The 16,025-nt window shown below is 33.1% G+C and overlaps 1 protein-coding gene across 2 annotated transcripts; it reads left to right on the top strand.

Moving 5' to 3' along the window:
• The first annotated feature begins 251 nt into the window (after positions 1-251).
• Positions 252-15,698, top strand: LOC131610343 (insulin-degrading enzyme-like 1, peroxisomal). Of its 2 annotated transcripts, none has more exons than XM_058882262.1 (26): positions 252-595; positions 725-800; positions 1,388-1,455; positions 2,585-2,676; positions 2,769-2,842; positions 2,945-2,988; positions 4,212-4,263; positions 6,147-6,269; positions 6,357-6,469; positions 6,564-6,726; positions 7,997-8,089; positions 8,318-8,403; positions 9,276-9,362; positions 9,473-9,576; positions 9,800-9,902; positions 10,059-10,154; positions 10,241-10,430; positions 10,545-10,606; positions 11,048-11,152; positions 12,139-12,340; positions 12,423-12,631; positions 13,596-13,720; positions 13,805-13,856; positions 13,938-14,024; positions 15,001-15,123; positions 15,346-15,698. In XM_058882262.1, exons 1-26 carry the CDS (start codon positions 473-475, stop codon positions 15,586-15,588), a joined length of 2,895 nt encoding a protein of 964 aa, XP_058738245.1. In that variant the 5' UTR covers positions 252-472; the 3' UTR covers positions 15,589-15,698. The 2 variants fall into 2 exon arrangements, with proteins under 2 accessions (XP_058738245.1, XP_058738244.1); XM_058882261.1 differs by having other exon boundaries at positions 10,238-10,430.
• Positions 15,699-16,025: the final 327 nt, after the last annotated feature.

Genomic DNA, 16,025 nt, shown 5'->3' with positions numbered 1-16,025 from the left:
TTTTAATTATCTTTTGGATGGATGGATATCCATCCATTAGAAATTTGTTAATGGATGAATTGGATGGATTTTATTGGTTAATGGATGGATTGGATGGATTTTTATTTAGAGAGTTTAATGGATTGTAATGGATTAATGGATTAGTTTGATCCATCCATTAAGGATCCAATCCATATCCATCCAATCCATCCAATTCGGCACCCCTAAAATTTAGTCAATTTTTATTATATCCCTAAAAGCGGAAAGATACACGCTAGAACTAAAGTCTCTAACCCAAAGACACGGTAGTTAGACTTAGACTGTAGAATGAGCATCATACACGCCAGTGTAGTATAACAATTAGTGAAAAACCCACACAATTTAGATTAAGATAAGCCTCTCTTTTCCTCACTTCGACTTTCGAGGCTAACGAACAGAAACCACCTCACATCACTGCGTGCACGAGACGAGAGAACGAACACGAAGACGAACAATGGCGGTGGGAAAGGATAACACGGAGATTGTGAAGGCACGAATCGACAAGAGGGATTACAGAAGGATCGTTCTCGGCAACTCTCTTCAGGCTCTCCTCATCAGCGATCCCGATACCGATAAGGTTAATTTCTCTCCGATCTCCGTTATTTTTTTTTCATTTCGATTCAATCACTCTTTACATCGCGCGTGTTGAAACGATGATATCTATGCTTTCTCTTTCTGATTTCGATTTTTTTGGTGTGTTTTGTAGTGTGCTGCTTCTATGAGCGTTGGCGTCGGTTACTTCTCTGATCCTGCTGGTCTTGAAGGCCTCGCACATTTCCTAGGTGTTTATCGTTTTTCACATTTCATACTTATTTTTATTGTTCAGAATTTTGATAGTGTTGATTTTAATCCGATGAGAATTCGTTGTTTGAAGATTGATAGAAGATTAGTGATAATGTGAACTGTAAAGTAAAACCTGCTACAAAATCCATGTACTGATAAGAAATAAACAATGGATGTTGGATATGGACTTTAATAAAAGGAGCTATTTATTGAGGCACTTGCCACTCGTGATGCTCATGTTGATACTTTTAGGATCCAAACCTATATCTAATTTGTTTTGGTCGTTAGACGAAGTGGTTAATATCCACTAAAAACTCTCACACACAACCGTGAGAGTCAGGGTTTGAACTCCAGTGTTGATGTTCAACCTAACAATATTGACTTTTTGCCAGTTGACTAGGATTTGTGGACAAACCTTTATGCAATTTAATGTGGAGCAGAAAAATAGAAGTGAAGTTCTAGTACTTGGATTTCACTATTGTTATAGCTTAAGATATACTAGTTCATTAGAGTGGGGTGTTGAATATTTATTTATTTCGGTTTTGTTTTTATGGTTGAAATCGTTTGTGTTTTTTTTTGTTTACAGAGCATATGCTGTTTTATGCTAGTGAAAAGTACCCTGTGGAAGATAGCTACTCCAAGTATATTAGCGAGGTACTGTAATTTTTGTATTCCCGGCCTTTTTTTTCCAGAGAAAGATGTCTGTAGACTGTACATTGGATTTTATTACCACTCTGGAGGCGGTTGCCAGATTTTTAGCCTTTTTTTTCCTTTATAAACCTCATCAGTTCAATTATATTCTTTGAAAATATTATGAAGATGAAAAAGTTGAATAATTGTTAGGATGTACCTTGGTCTTATTGATACTTTGGGGTAGAATGTTAGTCACTGTTGAAAATTTCCAGGAAGCATTACTCGAAAAAGGAAGACCAGGTTTCTGAGTTGCCCAATGAAATTACTTGGGAGCAATTGAGTGTGCCCAACATTTTTAGGATCTCTACTTTTAGGAAACTTGGAAAATATGAAAATAGTTCAAAAACTAGCAAATCATATTTTAACAACAACAATATAGTTATAATGATATATTTTCCCTAGATAAGAGAAACATTTTAACTCAATCCCCCAAGCTGAAGCGAGCAAACAGTATTACACTATACAGTAAGATTTATCACTAAAATAGTGGCTTTGAGGACCATAAAGAAACCTCCTGAGGATAATTGCATACTAATTACTAGATTTAAGTGATTGACATACACAATCTTCAAATTGGGGGTAGTTGCCCCCATTATATTTTTTGTTTTATTATTAGTTATTGAGTAATTCATATTTCTTATTAAAATCACGTGTTGCCCCACTAGAGTTTACTAAATGATTTTATTTGTGAAGAATCAAATGTACACCAGTGTGAGAGATAACTTATTGAATGCTTATTAGTTATTGTTAAGAGTCCCACATCGGAAAATATATGGCCTAAACATGTGCTTATAAGTGGGGAAAATCCACACCCTTCTAGCCGGTTTTGTAGGGATGAGTTAGACCCAACCACATTTCCTAACAACCTCTTTACAAAACCAATGTAATATTTATTATTTTATTCCACTATCTGTCCATTTGAGTGTGAATAGGTTAAGTGATGTCTTATCTTTCTTATCATCAAATGGAATTTACAAATGAAATAGTTTCTTTTTAATTTATTTTTCATTTTTCAGTTTTAAGTTATTATTGTATTTCTTTGCTCATCACTTTTGTTTGGTCATTGACGTGGTTTGCCTCCCTCACACAGCATGGAGGAAGTACCAATGCTTTTACATCTTCTGAGAACACCAATTATTTTTTTGATGTAAACACTGATGGTTTTGAAGAGGCTCTTGACAGGTAGATCCCATTTTTCTGATATCTGTATTTAGTTCCTTGTAATAAAATTCTGATGTAGCAATTGTGAACTTGGGGTATGGTTTGTCTTCCAGATTTTCTCAATTCTTTACTAAACCATTGATGTCTGCTGATGCCACCATGAGGGAAATTAAAGCTGTTGACTCTGGTTAGCTAATCTTTTAAATTACTTCTTTTCTTTCTTTTTACAAGGATACTTGTTGCCTTTAGTTTTGTTTCTATCGTTAATTATTTGATTTGCTTGTTACAGAAAACCAGAAAAATTTATTATCTGATGGGTGGAGAATGAACCAGGTATCTGTTATTGCTTTTACATTGGTTTTTAAGTATTGTTTGGTAAATATGGCTGTTTGAAAAGAGCATTAGCATGTGCTGTTATGGAAAATAATTTCCTATAATATTACTGTGGAGCAAGTGATCTGTATTTTATTTAGGATGTATATGTGTATTTTTAATATTCAAGATCTTTTCTGTATTTATCAATTTTATTTTGATCTGAGATATTTGATTGGTTTAAATGGCTATCGGTTATGTTTCAAATACGTGAACAACTCATTTATTGCATTCAGACGCAGGATATAGTTAGCCAAGACAAGTGTGTGCATGCACTTGTTATTTCATTTTAACCACGCTGCATCAATTAGATATCGTTTATTGGTGATTATGCAATTAAAATATGATGTAATCTTAAAATGGATTCTCCAATATTATTGCTTTATATATCCACTTTCTTGAAAGAGTATTATCCTTGTTTTCAATTGTGGATGGGATGTTTGGTTTTCACATGCTGCTGCATTGTTGAATATGAAGAAATCGGTTTGTCAATTACTGATGCTTGAACTTGAGGCCAGTGTCCCTAAAATTATTTGGGCTGAGGATTTTTACAAGGATATGAAATTGAAAGAATTTTTAGTCTTCCAGCTGGATCATTGGATCAGGTGTTTAAGAAAGCTGGGGAAAGGTTAATGGATTGCCTATTTTGTCTCTCAACTCAACATAGGATTAACTAATATAATTAATTGTTAAAGTGTGTGTTAGGTGAGAGCATTTGACAAATATAGTTTTGAATGAACTTGATTCTGTAAACTGGCTTAATTAGAAATAGGTTTAAAGTGAAGCCTTTATGTTAGGATATTATCCACTTGAATGTAAAAGCTAGATTGAGTTGCTTCTTTGAAAACCACATTTCATCCCTAAGCCACGTTTGAAAAATAAAGCAAAGGCGTGTCCAAATATTTAATGAATCGTATTTGAGTTTTGAGATCATGGTTTGGGACTGAAACGCAAGCGAAAACATGCTTGAAATGGATTTGAGTGTTTTCTGTAGTTCAAGGAAGTTCGACTGGTTTGTTTCATTTCCAGTTTTCTTAATTTATCCTCCTTCAGTAGTTGTTTTTTCTTCAATATGTACTTTGCTACTTTACTGGCATTGCATGTTATGTTTTATGGCCTTTGGAGAAATATTTACGATCTCTCTTTTTCTCTCCTTTTTTGAAACATTACTACTATTTGTATAGCTTCAGAAACATCTCACTGCTGAAGATCACCCATATCATAAATTTAGCACAGGTCAGTGGTTGACTTTTACTTTTATAAACTCTTAACTTTTTACTATTCATTCTCTCAATGCTTGTTTTCATTGATGCAACATATATTTCCCCCCTCCTATTTTAGTTAATCAAAGAACTAATACTAACTCTGCTTTTCCTTACTGTACAAATCTTATAAAAATTGTCTTATTTGAGCTATGTGCGGTTCTTAAGAATATGTTTCAATGTGTTGATTTTAATCATAAAACTAATATCATTTATTAGAATATCCTTATTAATTGTAGTTAGTAGAGTAGGTGGTCCATCAATGTGGTGATTGGTGTGTGACTCAATAGCGGAAACCTGATAGCAGGTGGTCCATCAAATCTTAAACAAGGCTCTGATACCATGTTAAAAAATATGGTTGAGCCTAATTCAACCCTATAAAACCGGCTAGTAGGGTAAGGATTGCTCCCACTTATAAGTACATGTTCAAACTATATATTATCCGATGTAGGACTCTTAACAGGGAAAATCATCTTGAGACAAAAAAGTGCAAATGAGATACTTTTTATGAGACAGTGGGAATATTATATTATATTTTTTCCTAAGATGAGTTTGGAAGAGCTTACCAACAATTAATTTAAGCTTATTTTAAAGCATAAAGACATGTTTAAGTATTTGGATTTCAGTTAATTTCAACAAGTTCTAGATATCATATGAAAACAGTTAATTCATATCCTCTCTTAATATATTACTCTACCCAAACACATCCTAATAAGAATTCTTTTAAAAAAAATACTTGGCTGATTTACAAATATGACAATGAGTGTCAAAGGCTAGATTTTGTAGTTTTTTGGACTTGTGTTTATTTTAACCTTGATATTCCTAGTCTGTGTTCATTAGCTCTTAGAATTTGTCTCTGTTCGTGATTCATTTTTCCATAATGCATTGTTATAATTTTAAAGAAATGTTGCCTTTCATTTTGTGTCTTTAAATCAGTGTTGTTAAATATCGGTTATATCGCCGATATACCGTTTTTTCATATCGGAATTTGCCTATCCGATACGAAATCCGACATCCCGTTTCAATTTCGCGACGATCCACATATCGGCCGTTTTTTGTATACCGGTATACCGGTTTTGAATTTCATATCAGAATTTATATTTTTGTGATCAATTTTTTAATAAATTATATTAAAAAATAATTGAATGTGAAGAGGTGGAAGGAAAAAGTAGGCTAAGAAGAGGTGAAGAGGTGGACAGTAATAGGTGGGCAGTAATAATTAGTAAGTAGGCTGTGAAGAGGTGAAGAGGAGCTCAGTAATCAAGTGCAAATGTGAAGAAATCAAGTGAAAATGTGAAGAGGTGAAGTAATAATAAAGTGGAGAGCTGTATGGATATTAACATAATCTTAGTAGTCTCGAAAATAGAAGTGAATGTGAAGAGGTAATATTAGTTGGTGTGATTATATATTGGAGTAATAGGAGTCATAGTGCCTCAATCACCATAAATAATTGTTTATGTTAGTAGCTTTTATATGTTTTTCATGTTTTATTTTATATATAATTATTTATTTTAATCGCCTTTGTGGTTTCCGCTATTTGCCCGTTACGATATCCGATATTTCTCATATCGGGTTTTTGGCTATCCGATATTTTCCGCGATCCGTTATTAACAACACTGCTTTAAATGAACATTGATTTTATATGTGAGTGCATGAGTTTATGTTATTATGATTTTTCATGTATCTGGCCATGGCCATGGTGACTAGTGCTTGAAACTCTTTAAGTATGCATAACGTTGTTATAGTTTATTCAATATTTTCAAACTAAGTTGAAATATTTGTCATTGCTCTCTTGGTTCTAATGCTCACATCATAACCACTACTCTTAATGTTCTAAAAAATATTTTTTTCTGTTAGGGAATTGGGACACTTTGGAAGTTAGACCAAAAGCAAAGGGAATAGACACAAGGAATGAGCTTATCAAATTCCATGAAGAAAAATACTCTGCTAATCTAATGCACCTCGTTGTATATACAAATGGTAACAGATGTTTTGTTGAGAAAATACTTGTTTAACATACTAGTTTTAAAGGCCCACAATACAATTATCGTGCATGGATGTTTTCAGAAAGCCTTGATAAAGCTCAAAACCTTGTTGAAGAAAAGTTCCAAGATATTAGAAACACCAATCTAGATTATTTTCGCACCTCTGATCAGCCATGCAAATCAGATCATTTACAGGTATTAGTTTTCTAGATGTTACTCAATAATGAAGTATAGACAAATCCTTCAATATTTATTCTAATGCATATTCCATTTTGGTTTTCTGTTATAGATTGTTGTCAGGACTGTCCCAATAAAACAAGGTCATAAATTAAGAATTGTATGGCCAGTGACCCCTGAAATTCTGCATTACATGGAAGGGCCAAGCAGGTATCTTGCTCATCTTATTGGCCATGAAGGAGAAGGGTCTTTATATTACATTCTGAAAAAATTAGGTGGGTACTGTATTTCTGTTGCATATTTCATTATCAATTTCCTCATAAATGTCACCTCTTTCGAAACTGATCCTAGGTAATAAAAGATCCATATTTCAAAATACTACATTCACCACAGTCCTCTATTACCACAGATATCATAATGGATGTGAATAGAAATACTAAAGGAAGACAAACAGGATTAGTTTTATGGAAATAATTTTGAACGCTCGTTTTTTTTATAGTTATGCAATTTCTTAGCACACAAGCATCCTATTTTTCCCTTCCTAATTTTCTTTTTCAGTAATTCCTTTTTTTCTTCTCAGTATTGTTTTTGAATTGAGTAGTAACAGTGATAGCTAAAATGAAATAAGTAATAAATATTGTATTGGCTTGTCACAAGTTGAGGCTTTAACATCTTGAAACGTTTTTGGCAATTGTTTCCTGCCCTAAACATGAAGACACTGCATATAACATGGCATAATGATGAGGCCTTAATACTCCATTCTTCAAAATCTTATGGAATAGCTTCAAAGGGGTTGTTTAAATTTGCACGCAAACCCAACCCTTGGTGAAAATTGCCGAAATGCCTCATAGAAGTTGATCAGTGTAATTGCTAGCTACCTCAATCATGGGGTAAAAGAATAACACAAGCTTCAAGAGGGCCTTAATACTTCATTAGGTATTAATGAACAATATTGCCAACAAAACGAAAGACTTCACTTTAGTCGGAACTTTAGACCTTATTTGTTGAATAAGAGACGAAAGAGAGTTATAGGAATTATTCGGCTTTAATAAAGGTTAGAAAGAAAATTCATATTTCTTTTTAAAATATTAAAAATAATCAAAAGCCCTCTACAAGTCTACATGGTTGAAGGTATGAATTTGAACTTTTGATTGACCAAATTGAAATGTAGAATCTTTTGCTGTTGTAAAGAATAATAGACAATTTTGTAATTTTGGATTGTAGACTTATTAGCTCGTATAATATTATTATCAATTGAAACTTTATTTGTGGTTTATACTTATATAATTGCCTGCATTGAATAGTTGAGTTGGTGCTTCAAAAAGAATCATTTCTCCCTCTCACATTCTCTCTCCCTCATTTGCTCTCTTTCTGCCTGGAATCAATCAGAACCATTTATACACCCTCAATTCATTACGATAAATATGCATATGATCGATCCCATACAGTCTGGATCAATGTTTTTTTTGGATACATTCTTATGAACATATTCTAGCTTCGTTATTGAGTTGTCTCATTTTACTCAAAAATAAAATCTATATGCAGGATGGGCTACAAGCTTGTCTGCGGGTGAATCAGATTTGAGTTTAGACTTTTCCTTTTTTAAAGTTGTGATTGATCTTACTGATGCTGGCCATGGTTAGATCTCTCTCCTCCTCAATCCTCACATTGCTCTTCTCTTTCAAAAAGTTGAACCATGTTAACTACTAAGCATGGAGCACACACTTCATGAAAAGCATTGTATAACCATTGATGCTTATCCCCCCCCCCCCCCCCCCCCCCCCCCCCCCCAACTAAATTCAAGCTCTGTAATCTGTTGTTTATTGATTCAATAAAATCGTTGCTACTTTTGGCTTGGATTTGTAGAACACATGCAAGATATCGTTGGCTTGTTGTTCAAGTACATTGAACTTCTACAACAGTCTGGTGTTTGCAAATGGATATTTGAAGAGGTATGGATATAACCATAGGCTATCTATTATGGTTTAATATATCCTGTACAATTGTTCTTTTTCTACTTGCTCTGCTTCTTCACCTTTTACCAAAAAAATCTATTATTATTATTAGGAAAATGCTAACCAGTGTCCTAAGGCCACTTTTTAAGTGATTCAAGTGGTAAGTTTTTTTAAAAATGTGTGCATTCAATGCATTGGAAATTGAAATCATGACTTTTATAAAAAATATTTTCTTTATTTAGTATGCTTAAAGAGTGTCTGAGTTCACTCGTTAGCAAGACCCCTTATTATTATTATTATTATTATTATTATTGTTATATGTAAAAGGTACACAACAAAACTCAGGACAAAATGTTATACTTTTTATTTTGTCTAGTCTGTTGTCTTCCTAACAAAACACAGTATAAAATATTGTGCTATGACTCAAAAGTTTGTCTTGCGATGTTCTCTGCCATGCATAACCAATACACCCTAATATATAATTATGGTTTATGAGATATTTTCTTGACGTTTTTTTCAGTTTTGGCACCCAAACCTTTTCTTTAATCATCTTGAGTTTCTTTTTCTCTTCAATTATTAAGATTTTCCTTTTCAAGTTAAAAAAATTCGTAAATAATTACTTGAGACTAATGGTTGTAAAAGTTCATTACGATTTTGATATGGTTTTAGTGTTGAGTTGACGCTACTTGAAATCACTATCTTGATTGATGATAGTGAGTTTTTTCTGTTGTTCAATTATGTAAAAGTAGGCCTATAGCTCACTGTACAACCACTGAACTGCATTAAGTTTGCTAACAATTTCTCTTGTTTAATTCTGTTTGTGCGTCTGATTTTAATGGAGTCTAATGTGATTTCACCTGTTCATGAAGCTTTCAGCGGTTTGTGAGACTAAGTTTCACTATCAGGATAAAATTCCTCCTAGTGATTATGTCGTTAATATTGCATCAAATATGCAGGTACTCCACCTTGTTATTTATGTCAATGACTTCTCAGTGGAAATGTATGTTGTATACCTGAAGTTCTTGTTATGGAAACAATTTTCTTGATAAATTTTTGTTTATTACAGTACTATCCTCCAAAAGATTGGTTGGTTGGATCATCACTTCCTTCTAAGTTTAGCCCTAGTGTTATCCAAATGGTTCTAGATCAGCTTTCTCCAAACAATGTCCGGTAAGTCTACTAAAACAAAAGTTGTAAACTTATCTATATGAAGAATGTGAAGGACCAACTCTCCTAAAAGCTCAAAGAGTTATTTCATCCAATGGAAAAACTTTTTTTTTTGGAGTATTTATTATTATTATTATTCCATTTGTTATTTTGTATTGGTGGGGCTTTGAGCCTATGATATGACGTTGTCTTCATAAAAGTTAAACGAACCCATTCTGATATGCAGAATCTTTTGGGAATCAAAAAGTTTTGAAGGACATACTGATAAGGTAGAACCATGGTATGGAACTGCATATTCCATTGAAAAAATTACTGCGTCAACAATTCAGGTTCGTTTTTAGGGAAAATTGTGCTCGATTTTTAGACTGGATTATTAATTTGAACCGTCTATTTTTTGCACTTTGTGGTTTGTTATGACCACTTGCATAATGAAATTTCCTGGAATGAATAGAACTTAATGGTCCTATGTATGTTTGTATTTGCAGGGGTGGGTGCTTTCTGCTCCTAATGAAAATGTGCATCTTCCAGCTCCTAACAAATTCATTCCAACAGACTTGTCTCTTAAAATTGCGCCAGAGAAAGTATTGCATATTTTTCTTTCTTATGTACGTACCTATGATTTTCTCCATGGTTTTAACTTGACTAAATGATTGATACTTTGAAGCAGGTGAAATTTCCAGTTTTGTTAAGCAGGTCATCTTATTCAGCATTATGGTACAAGCCAGACACATTATTTTCCACACCAAAGGCTTATGTTAAGATTAATTTCAATTGCCCATATGCTGGAAACTCTCCCGAGGCTGAAATTTTGACGCACATTTTCACTCAGTTATTGATGGATTACTTGAATGATAATGGTGGGTTGTGGTTTTAAGTTTACTTTGCTTTATTCAAAGTGATTTATGCTTTGGTGTGTCTATTCAGTTGCTAAATTCAGGTTGAATACGTGCTTACTGTATTTTATTTTTCAGCTTATTATGCTCAGGTTGCTGGTTTGTATTATAGTATAAGCCATACAGATGGCGGTTTCCAGGTATTTGGGTTTATTATAATTTAGTTTAAATCTACATTTTTATGATTGATTTAGACAAAAGTCATCATTTAAAACTTACCTATAGGGTTATTGATTCATAGATTTTGGGTGTAAGGTAAGGAAATGATTACCTAAACTTGTTGACATACTGATAATCATGAATTTGAAAGCACAGTAACCTGGTTAAATTGATTATTATATCAAGAAAGAATAACGTTGACAAAATTTATGACTCCATTCATTATAATAAACTCAGACTTTGTTTATGTATCAGCTCTTATGTTTCTTAATTAATCATTCTGCTAGTTGCTATTTTTTCTGCTGCTGTGCATGGTAATTTTGTGTAGGAATATAATATAAAAATGTAAATAAAATCAGATTAAGTCTCTCTTTTCGTGTTTTTTAATGAATGCATAATTGAGAATTGTCATCTTTTTTCAGGTGAATCTCCTTGGTTATAATCACAAATTAAGGATTCTACTTGAAACTATTGTTGAAGAGATTGCAACATTCAGAGTGAAAACCGAGAGGTTCTCAGTTATCAAGGTACTGTTCAAGGATTTTCTCATGGAATTCAAACTTTAAATTATTGCATAATTTCCCCCTGGCCCCTCATACATATTTTGCTCATCCTTTTGGTCACCAAGGTAGTTCAAATTGAGATTTTACGCAAAATCAGGAAGGGGAAGTAAACTTCTAAATCATGGAATAGCATTAGGAAGATAAAGAAAATCTTATATCACTTGAATTGCTTGTGTAAATTTAAATTCATAAGCATAGCTCTAACAAGTAAGATAATTAAAACCTTAAATCACACTTCAAATATTTAAATAAATTTAAATTCACTTATAAGCCAAATCACAGAAACGTTGCAAAGGTAGTTGATTATAGGATTCAACAATTGACGAATACTCTTAATCTCTTAGGGCAAGCATAATTGCAAAACCATGGATTTTACCATTAAAATAGGGATTTTAACTACCATGGCCACCAAACTGTCACATTTACCTGTCAACCACATCTTATAATGCGTGTTTGGATTTTTACCAAACAGAATATTTGCAAAATCTTAACTGTTGGTTGGAATGAATGGTCTAATTAGATATGTTTAAAGTAAACTCACTAGTCACTATATGTAATTTGATTACTATATTTATATATGTTGAATTGCCTGTGAACCCTATATATTGTGAGATCATTTCTTTTAAAACTTAACAGTATAAATCTGTTAAAACAAGATTAAAAATTAATTAAGTCTAATAAATAATACAGAAATAATTTTAAAAAATGGTAAAATTCACTATCGTACAGTTTATCCTAGCCTATATAATTCTATCCAATTGACAGATGCATTGCATATTGTAGTAGCATTTGTATGAAAAAAATAAGACCAAACCTGTTCACATGTTGGCAATGAAAGAATAAGAGCTCATGTTCAATATATGAATTATGGTGTATCCATATCAGTACGTCGTCTTATATATATTTAGTTTATCCAAATTTATTTATTTGCTTTCATTCATTTTTATCAGGAAACAGTGACAAAGGAATACCAGAATTTCAAGTACCAACAACCCTATCAGCAGGCTATGTACTATTGTTCTTTGATACTACAGGATCAAACCTGGCCTTGGGTAGAACAGCTAGAAGTACTTCCTGCTCTTCAAGCTGAAGATCTTGCTAAATTTGTGCCAGCAATGCTCTCAAGGACCTTTTTAGAGTGCTATATAGCAGGTTTTTAGGCCTCTCACTCTCTCTCTTTCTCACTAGTTGGCTAGATACTTTTATTTAAGTTTGAGTGAAATTTCCTATACAGGAAACATTGAAAGCCAGGAAGCAGAGGCAATGATTGCGCACATAGAAGATGTTCTTTTCAAGTGTTCAAAACCTTTATGCCAACCTTTATTCCCATCTCAGCATTTGACAAATAGGGTTGTTAAGCTTGAAAGTGGCATAAATTACTTTTACCCTTCAGAATGTCTTAATCCCAATGAAGAGAATTCTGCTCTAGTGCACTATATACAGGTAAACTTGTTTGTTTATAGTAGTTGTTTGATGTTCATTTTTATTAATGTATGTTTGGCCGCTCAGACTGAATTCTGTTAGACCCACAGTTATTAGGGAGAGGATATGTTGGGAAATATTAAAAAAAAAATCTCAATATGGGCTGGAATATATCAGAATGAATGGAAAGGTGGCAATTGGAGATTTGTGGAGTATGGTTTTATAATAATGAGGAATGAGGTGAGGTGGTTATAAAGAGAATGAGGGGACGCAGGGGCATGAAAATATTTTGGGTCAAGGTTTAGGCAAGTTGTATGGCTTGAGGGGAGGATTCTGTCCCATTTTTTTCTTTCTTTTTTCCGCATTTCTATATTTAATTTATATTTTCAGAGTTGCAGAGGGATATATCTCAGTTTGTGTAACTAAGGAGCTGAGCTCTACTATTTTTCTATTTCTGTTAACAAAAATAGTTTCTATCAATCTATAAATATTAATGTTTTGGATGGAATATCTCTGGGTAAATTGCTCAAACCTAGTTTGTAAACAGATATACTGGTTATTCAACAGTATATTCAATAGTATATTGCTTCAGTTGGATTCTTTAATCTAGTCATGGAAATGGAGTCTGGTTAACAATTTCATGGGGCCCTAACTTCAATATTAAGTTGTTCATAGTCTTGTTAACAATTTCATGGGAGGGCCTAACTTCAATATTAAGTTGTTCATAGTCTTGTTAACAATTTCACGAGGGGCCTGACTTCAATATTAAGTTGTTCATATTCTTGTTAATAATTTAATGGGGGTTCTAACTTCAATACTAAGTTGTTCATTTGAATTACTGGAAGAAAAAAAACTATTTTATATCTAAGTTGTTAATAATTTAATGGGGGTTCTCCTAATTTTTGGCCTTATCATTTGGTAGGGCAAATTGTTCATTGTATTTTTTGAAGCTGTCTTACCTGTAACCCTCTCGATAAATATGTAGGTTGGTCGAGATGACTTCAAGCTGAATGCCAAACTTCAGCTTTTTGCTCTTGTCGCAAAGCAACCGACCTTTCACCAGCTTCGATCAGTTGAGCAGCTGGGGTACATTACTGTGCTCATGCAGAGGTCTGTCATCTGTAGCATCCCTAATATTCATATTCAGCATGATATAATTATACTTGTTTTTAACTCTGGTTTGAACTTGTCTAGGAATGATTGTGGTGTACGTGGACTACAGTTTATCATTCAGTCCACAGTAAAGGTATTTACCTATTTGGAGTATAGATAGTTTATAACTTACATTCTACAACCTTGTTGCTAAATCATATTACTCACTTTTTAGGCTCCTGGAAGCATCCAAGAGAGAGTTGAGGCATTTCTCAAGATGTTTGAGACCAAACTTAACGAGATGACAATTGAAGAATTTAAGGTTTGATTGATAGTTTAAATGATACTTCAGTTAGTTGTTTTCTAGGCCTGTTGCACTTCAATCATGATTGAATGCTTCCCCATTTTTTGGCCAGATACGCAAGAGTTACTATTTATGTCTGCGTTTTGAATTAACTTTTCACTTGAAGCATGGGTTTATTTGTGTATTTCATGCACTTAAAATTAGGAATTCATACTCATGCGTTCACATCTTAGAATTTAGGAATTCCGTTATGGTCATTTCTTTGACCATGAGAATTCCTAGAACAACTGTGTATAAACAGATTCAAATGAATAAAGATTGCAAACAAATGAAGGTTTATTATTGGTGTAGAGAGTTTGAAAGAGAAAATGCAAAGTGTATAAAATGAAGGTTATAACTTGCACTCTAGGCTACTCCAAAGGAGCACTCTCCTTTCACTGTAGATCATTCTCTAGTCACTAAATTTAATATTTCAAAGCTATCTTCCCCTCTTCCAATTGAGAACTATTTAAAGACTTTCTTAGAAAAACCAAAATTACAACACTTAACAATCAACTAACATACTTATCAACTTACTATCCAACTTCTAGTTATCTTCTTAACTCCAATCCTAACAAACTCTCCTCAAAACAACCTTATCCTCAAGGTTGCAATCTACAAAAATTGTTTTTGGGTTGTATAGTTGTTAATGTCGTTGTTGTTAGTGTTCTAGGGGTTTGGAGCTCAACAACAAAATAGGGATGATACAAGGATGATACTACTTTGATACCACATTGAAGTTATAAAAAAGAAGAGAAAATAATGAATAATATGGTTTAAAAGTTATAGTAAGCTGAAGTATGTCAAATTATTTTTAAGTGTATGCAAACTCTAATAGAAGTGTTTATGTAATGAGACATCCACATAAGTTTTTATAATCATTACCATAGTCTGTGTTGTTAATTGTGTTCTGAATAACAGTTATTCACCTGACTTCTGAATTGACTATATGCAGAGTAATGTAAATGCTTTGATTGATATGAAATTAGAGAAGCACAAGAATTTAAGGGAAGAATCAACATTTTTCTGGCGAGAGGTTAATGATGGTACTTTGAGATTTGATAGGAGAGACTTTGAGGTATGACTGCTAACTTCTAGTTCTCATTTTGAAGTCTCTTTTTGTGAACTCTCCCTTCCCCAGGGTCTTTGCTCTATGTGTTTGGGTTTGTAGGTAGGTGGGGGATTTGACTTCGAAATAAATAGTGAAACTCAGAATAACAAGTTAATAATGAGTTTTTAGCTATAGCATCATCATATGTTTGACAAGGGTCAGTGATTCTATTGTATGGCTTTGGAACAGATTGAAGAATTAAGGAAGCTGACTCTTCAAGAATTGATAGATTTCTTTAATGAATATGTCAAAGTTGGTGCTCCTCGAAAGAGGACTTTAAGTGTGCGGGTTCATGGAAAGCTTCATTCTTCTGAGTACAAATCAGAAGCTTCAGAACCACACTTGGCTAGAATAGATAATATTTTTGGTTTTAGAAAATCACAGTCTCTTTATGGTTCATTTAAAGGTCTTACTGGGCAGATGAAATTGTAGCCAGTGGATCTTTTAGGTTTGTAAACTTCTTTAACTTATCCAAACACTTGAATAAGAGAGTTCTTTGTAATATCAGTTAGTTTGAGCAAAAGGTTTCCTTTTTGAACAAAGCTCTATACGTTTCTTTTTAATTTTAAGGCCACTAAAATGACATGTGCTATTTATTTGGATTTGAATTATTTAGAGTGGTAATTCTTGAGTATATAGAATAATAATCTTATTTCTGCTATCTCTATGATGGAGGGTAAAACGTACGGAACATAATCTCCATTGCGAAGATTTTTACACAATACAATCATTAATTCCTAATTGATCAGTGGCTAGGCTATACAATGCTTGGACTTGTAATTTTATTCTTCTAGACACTAGCATTTTGGGAGCAATTACAACGTTAAATATTTTTAGAATTCAACGTATGACTTCAGAAGGCAACTAAA

Source organism: Vicia villosa, linkage group LG6, assembly GCF_029867415.1.
Source record: "Vicia villosa cultivar HV-30 ecotype Madison, WI linkage group LG6, Vvil1.0, whole genome shotgun sequence".
Lineage (NCBI taxonomy): Eukaryota > Viridiplantae > Streptophyta > Magnoliopsida > Fabales > Fabaceae > Vicia > Vicia villosa.
The sequence above is the reverse complement of the archived record's forward strand: the minus strand, read 5'-3'. Positions and strand labels throughout refer to the sequence as shown.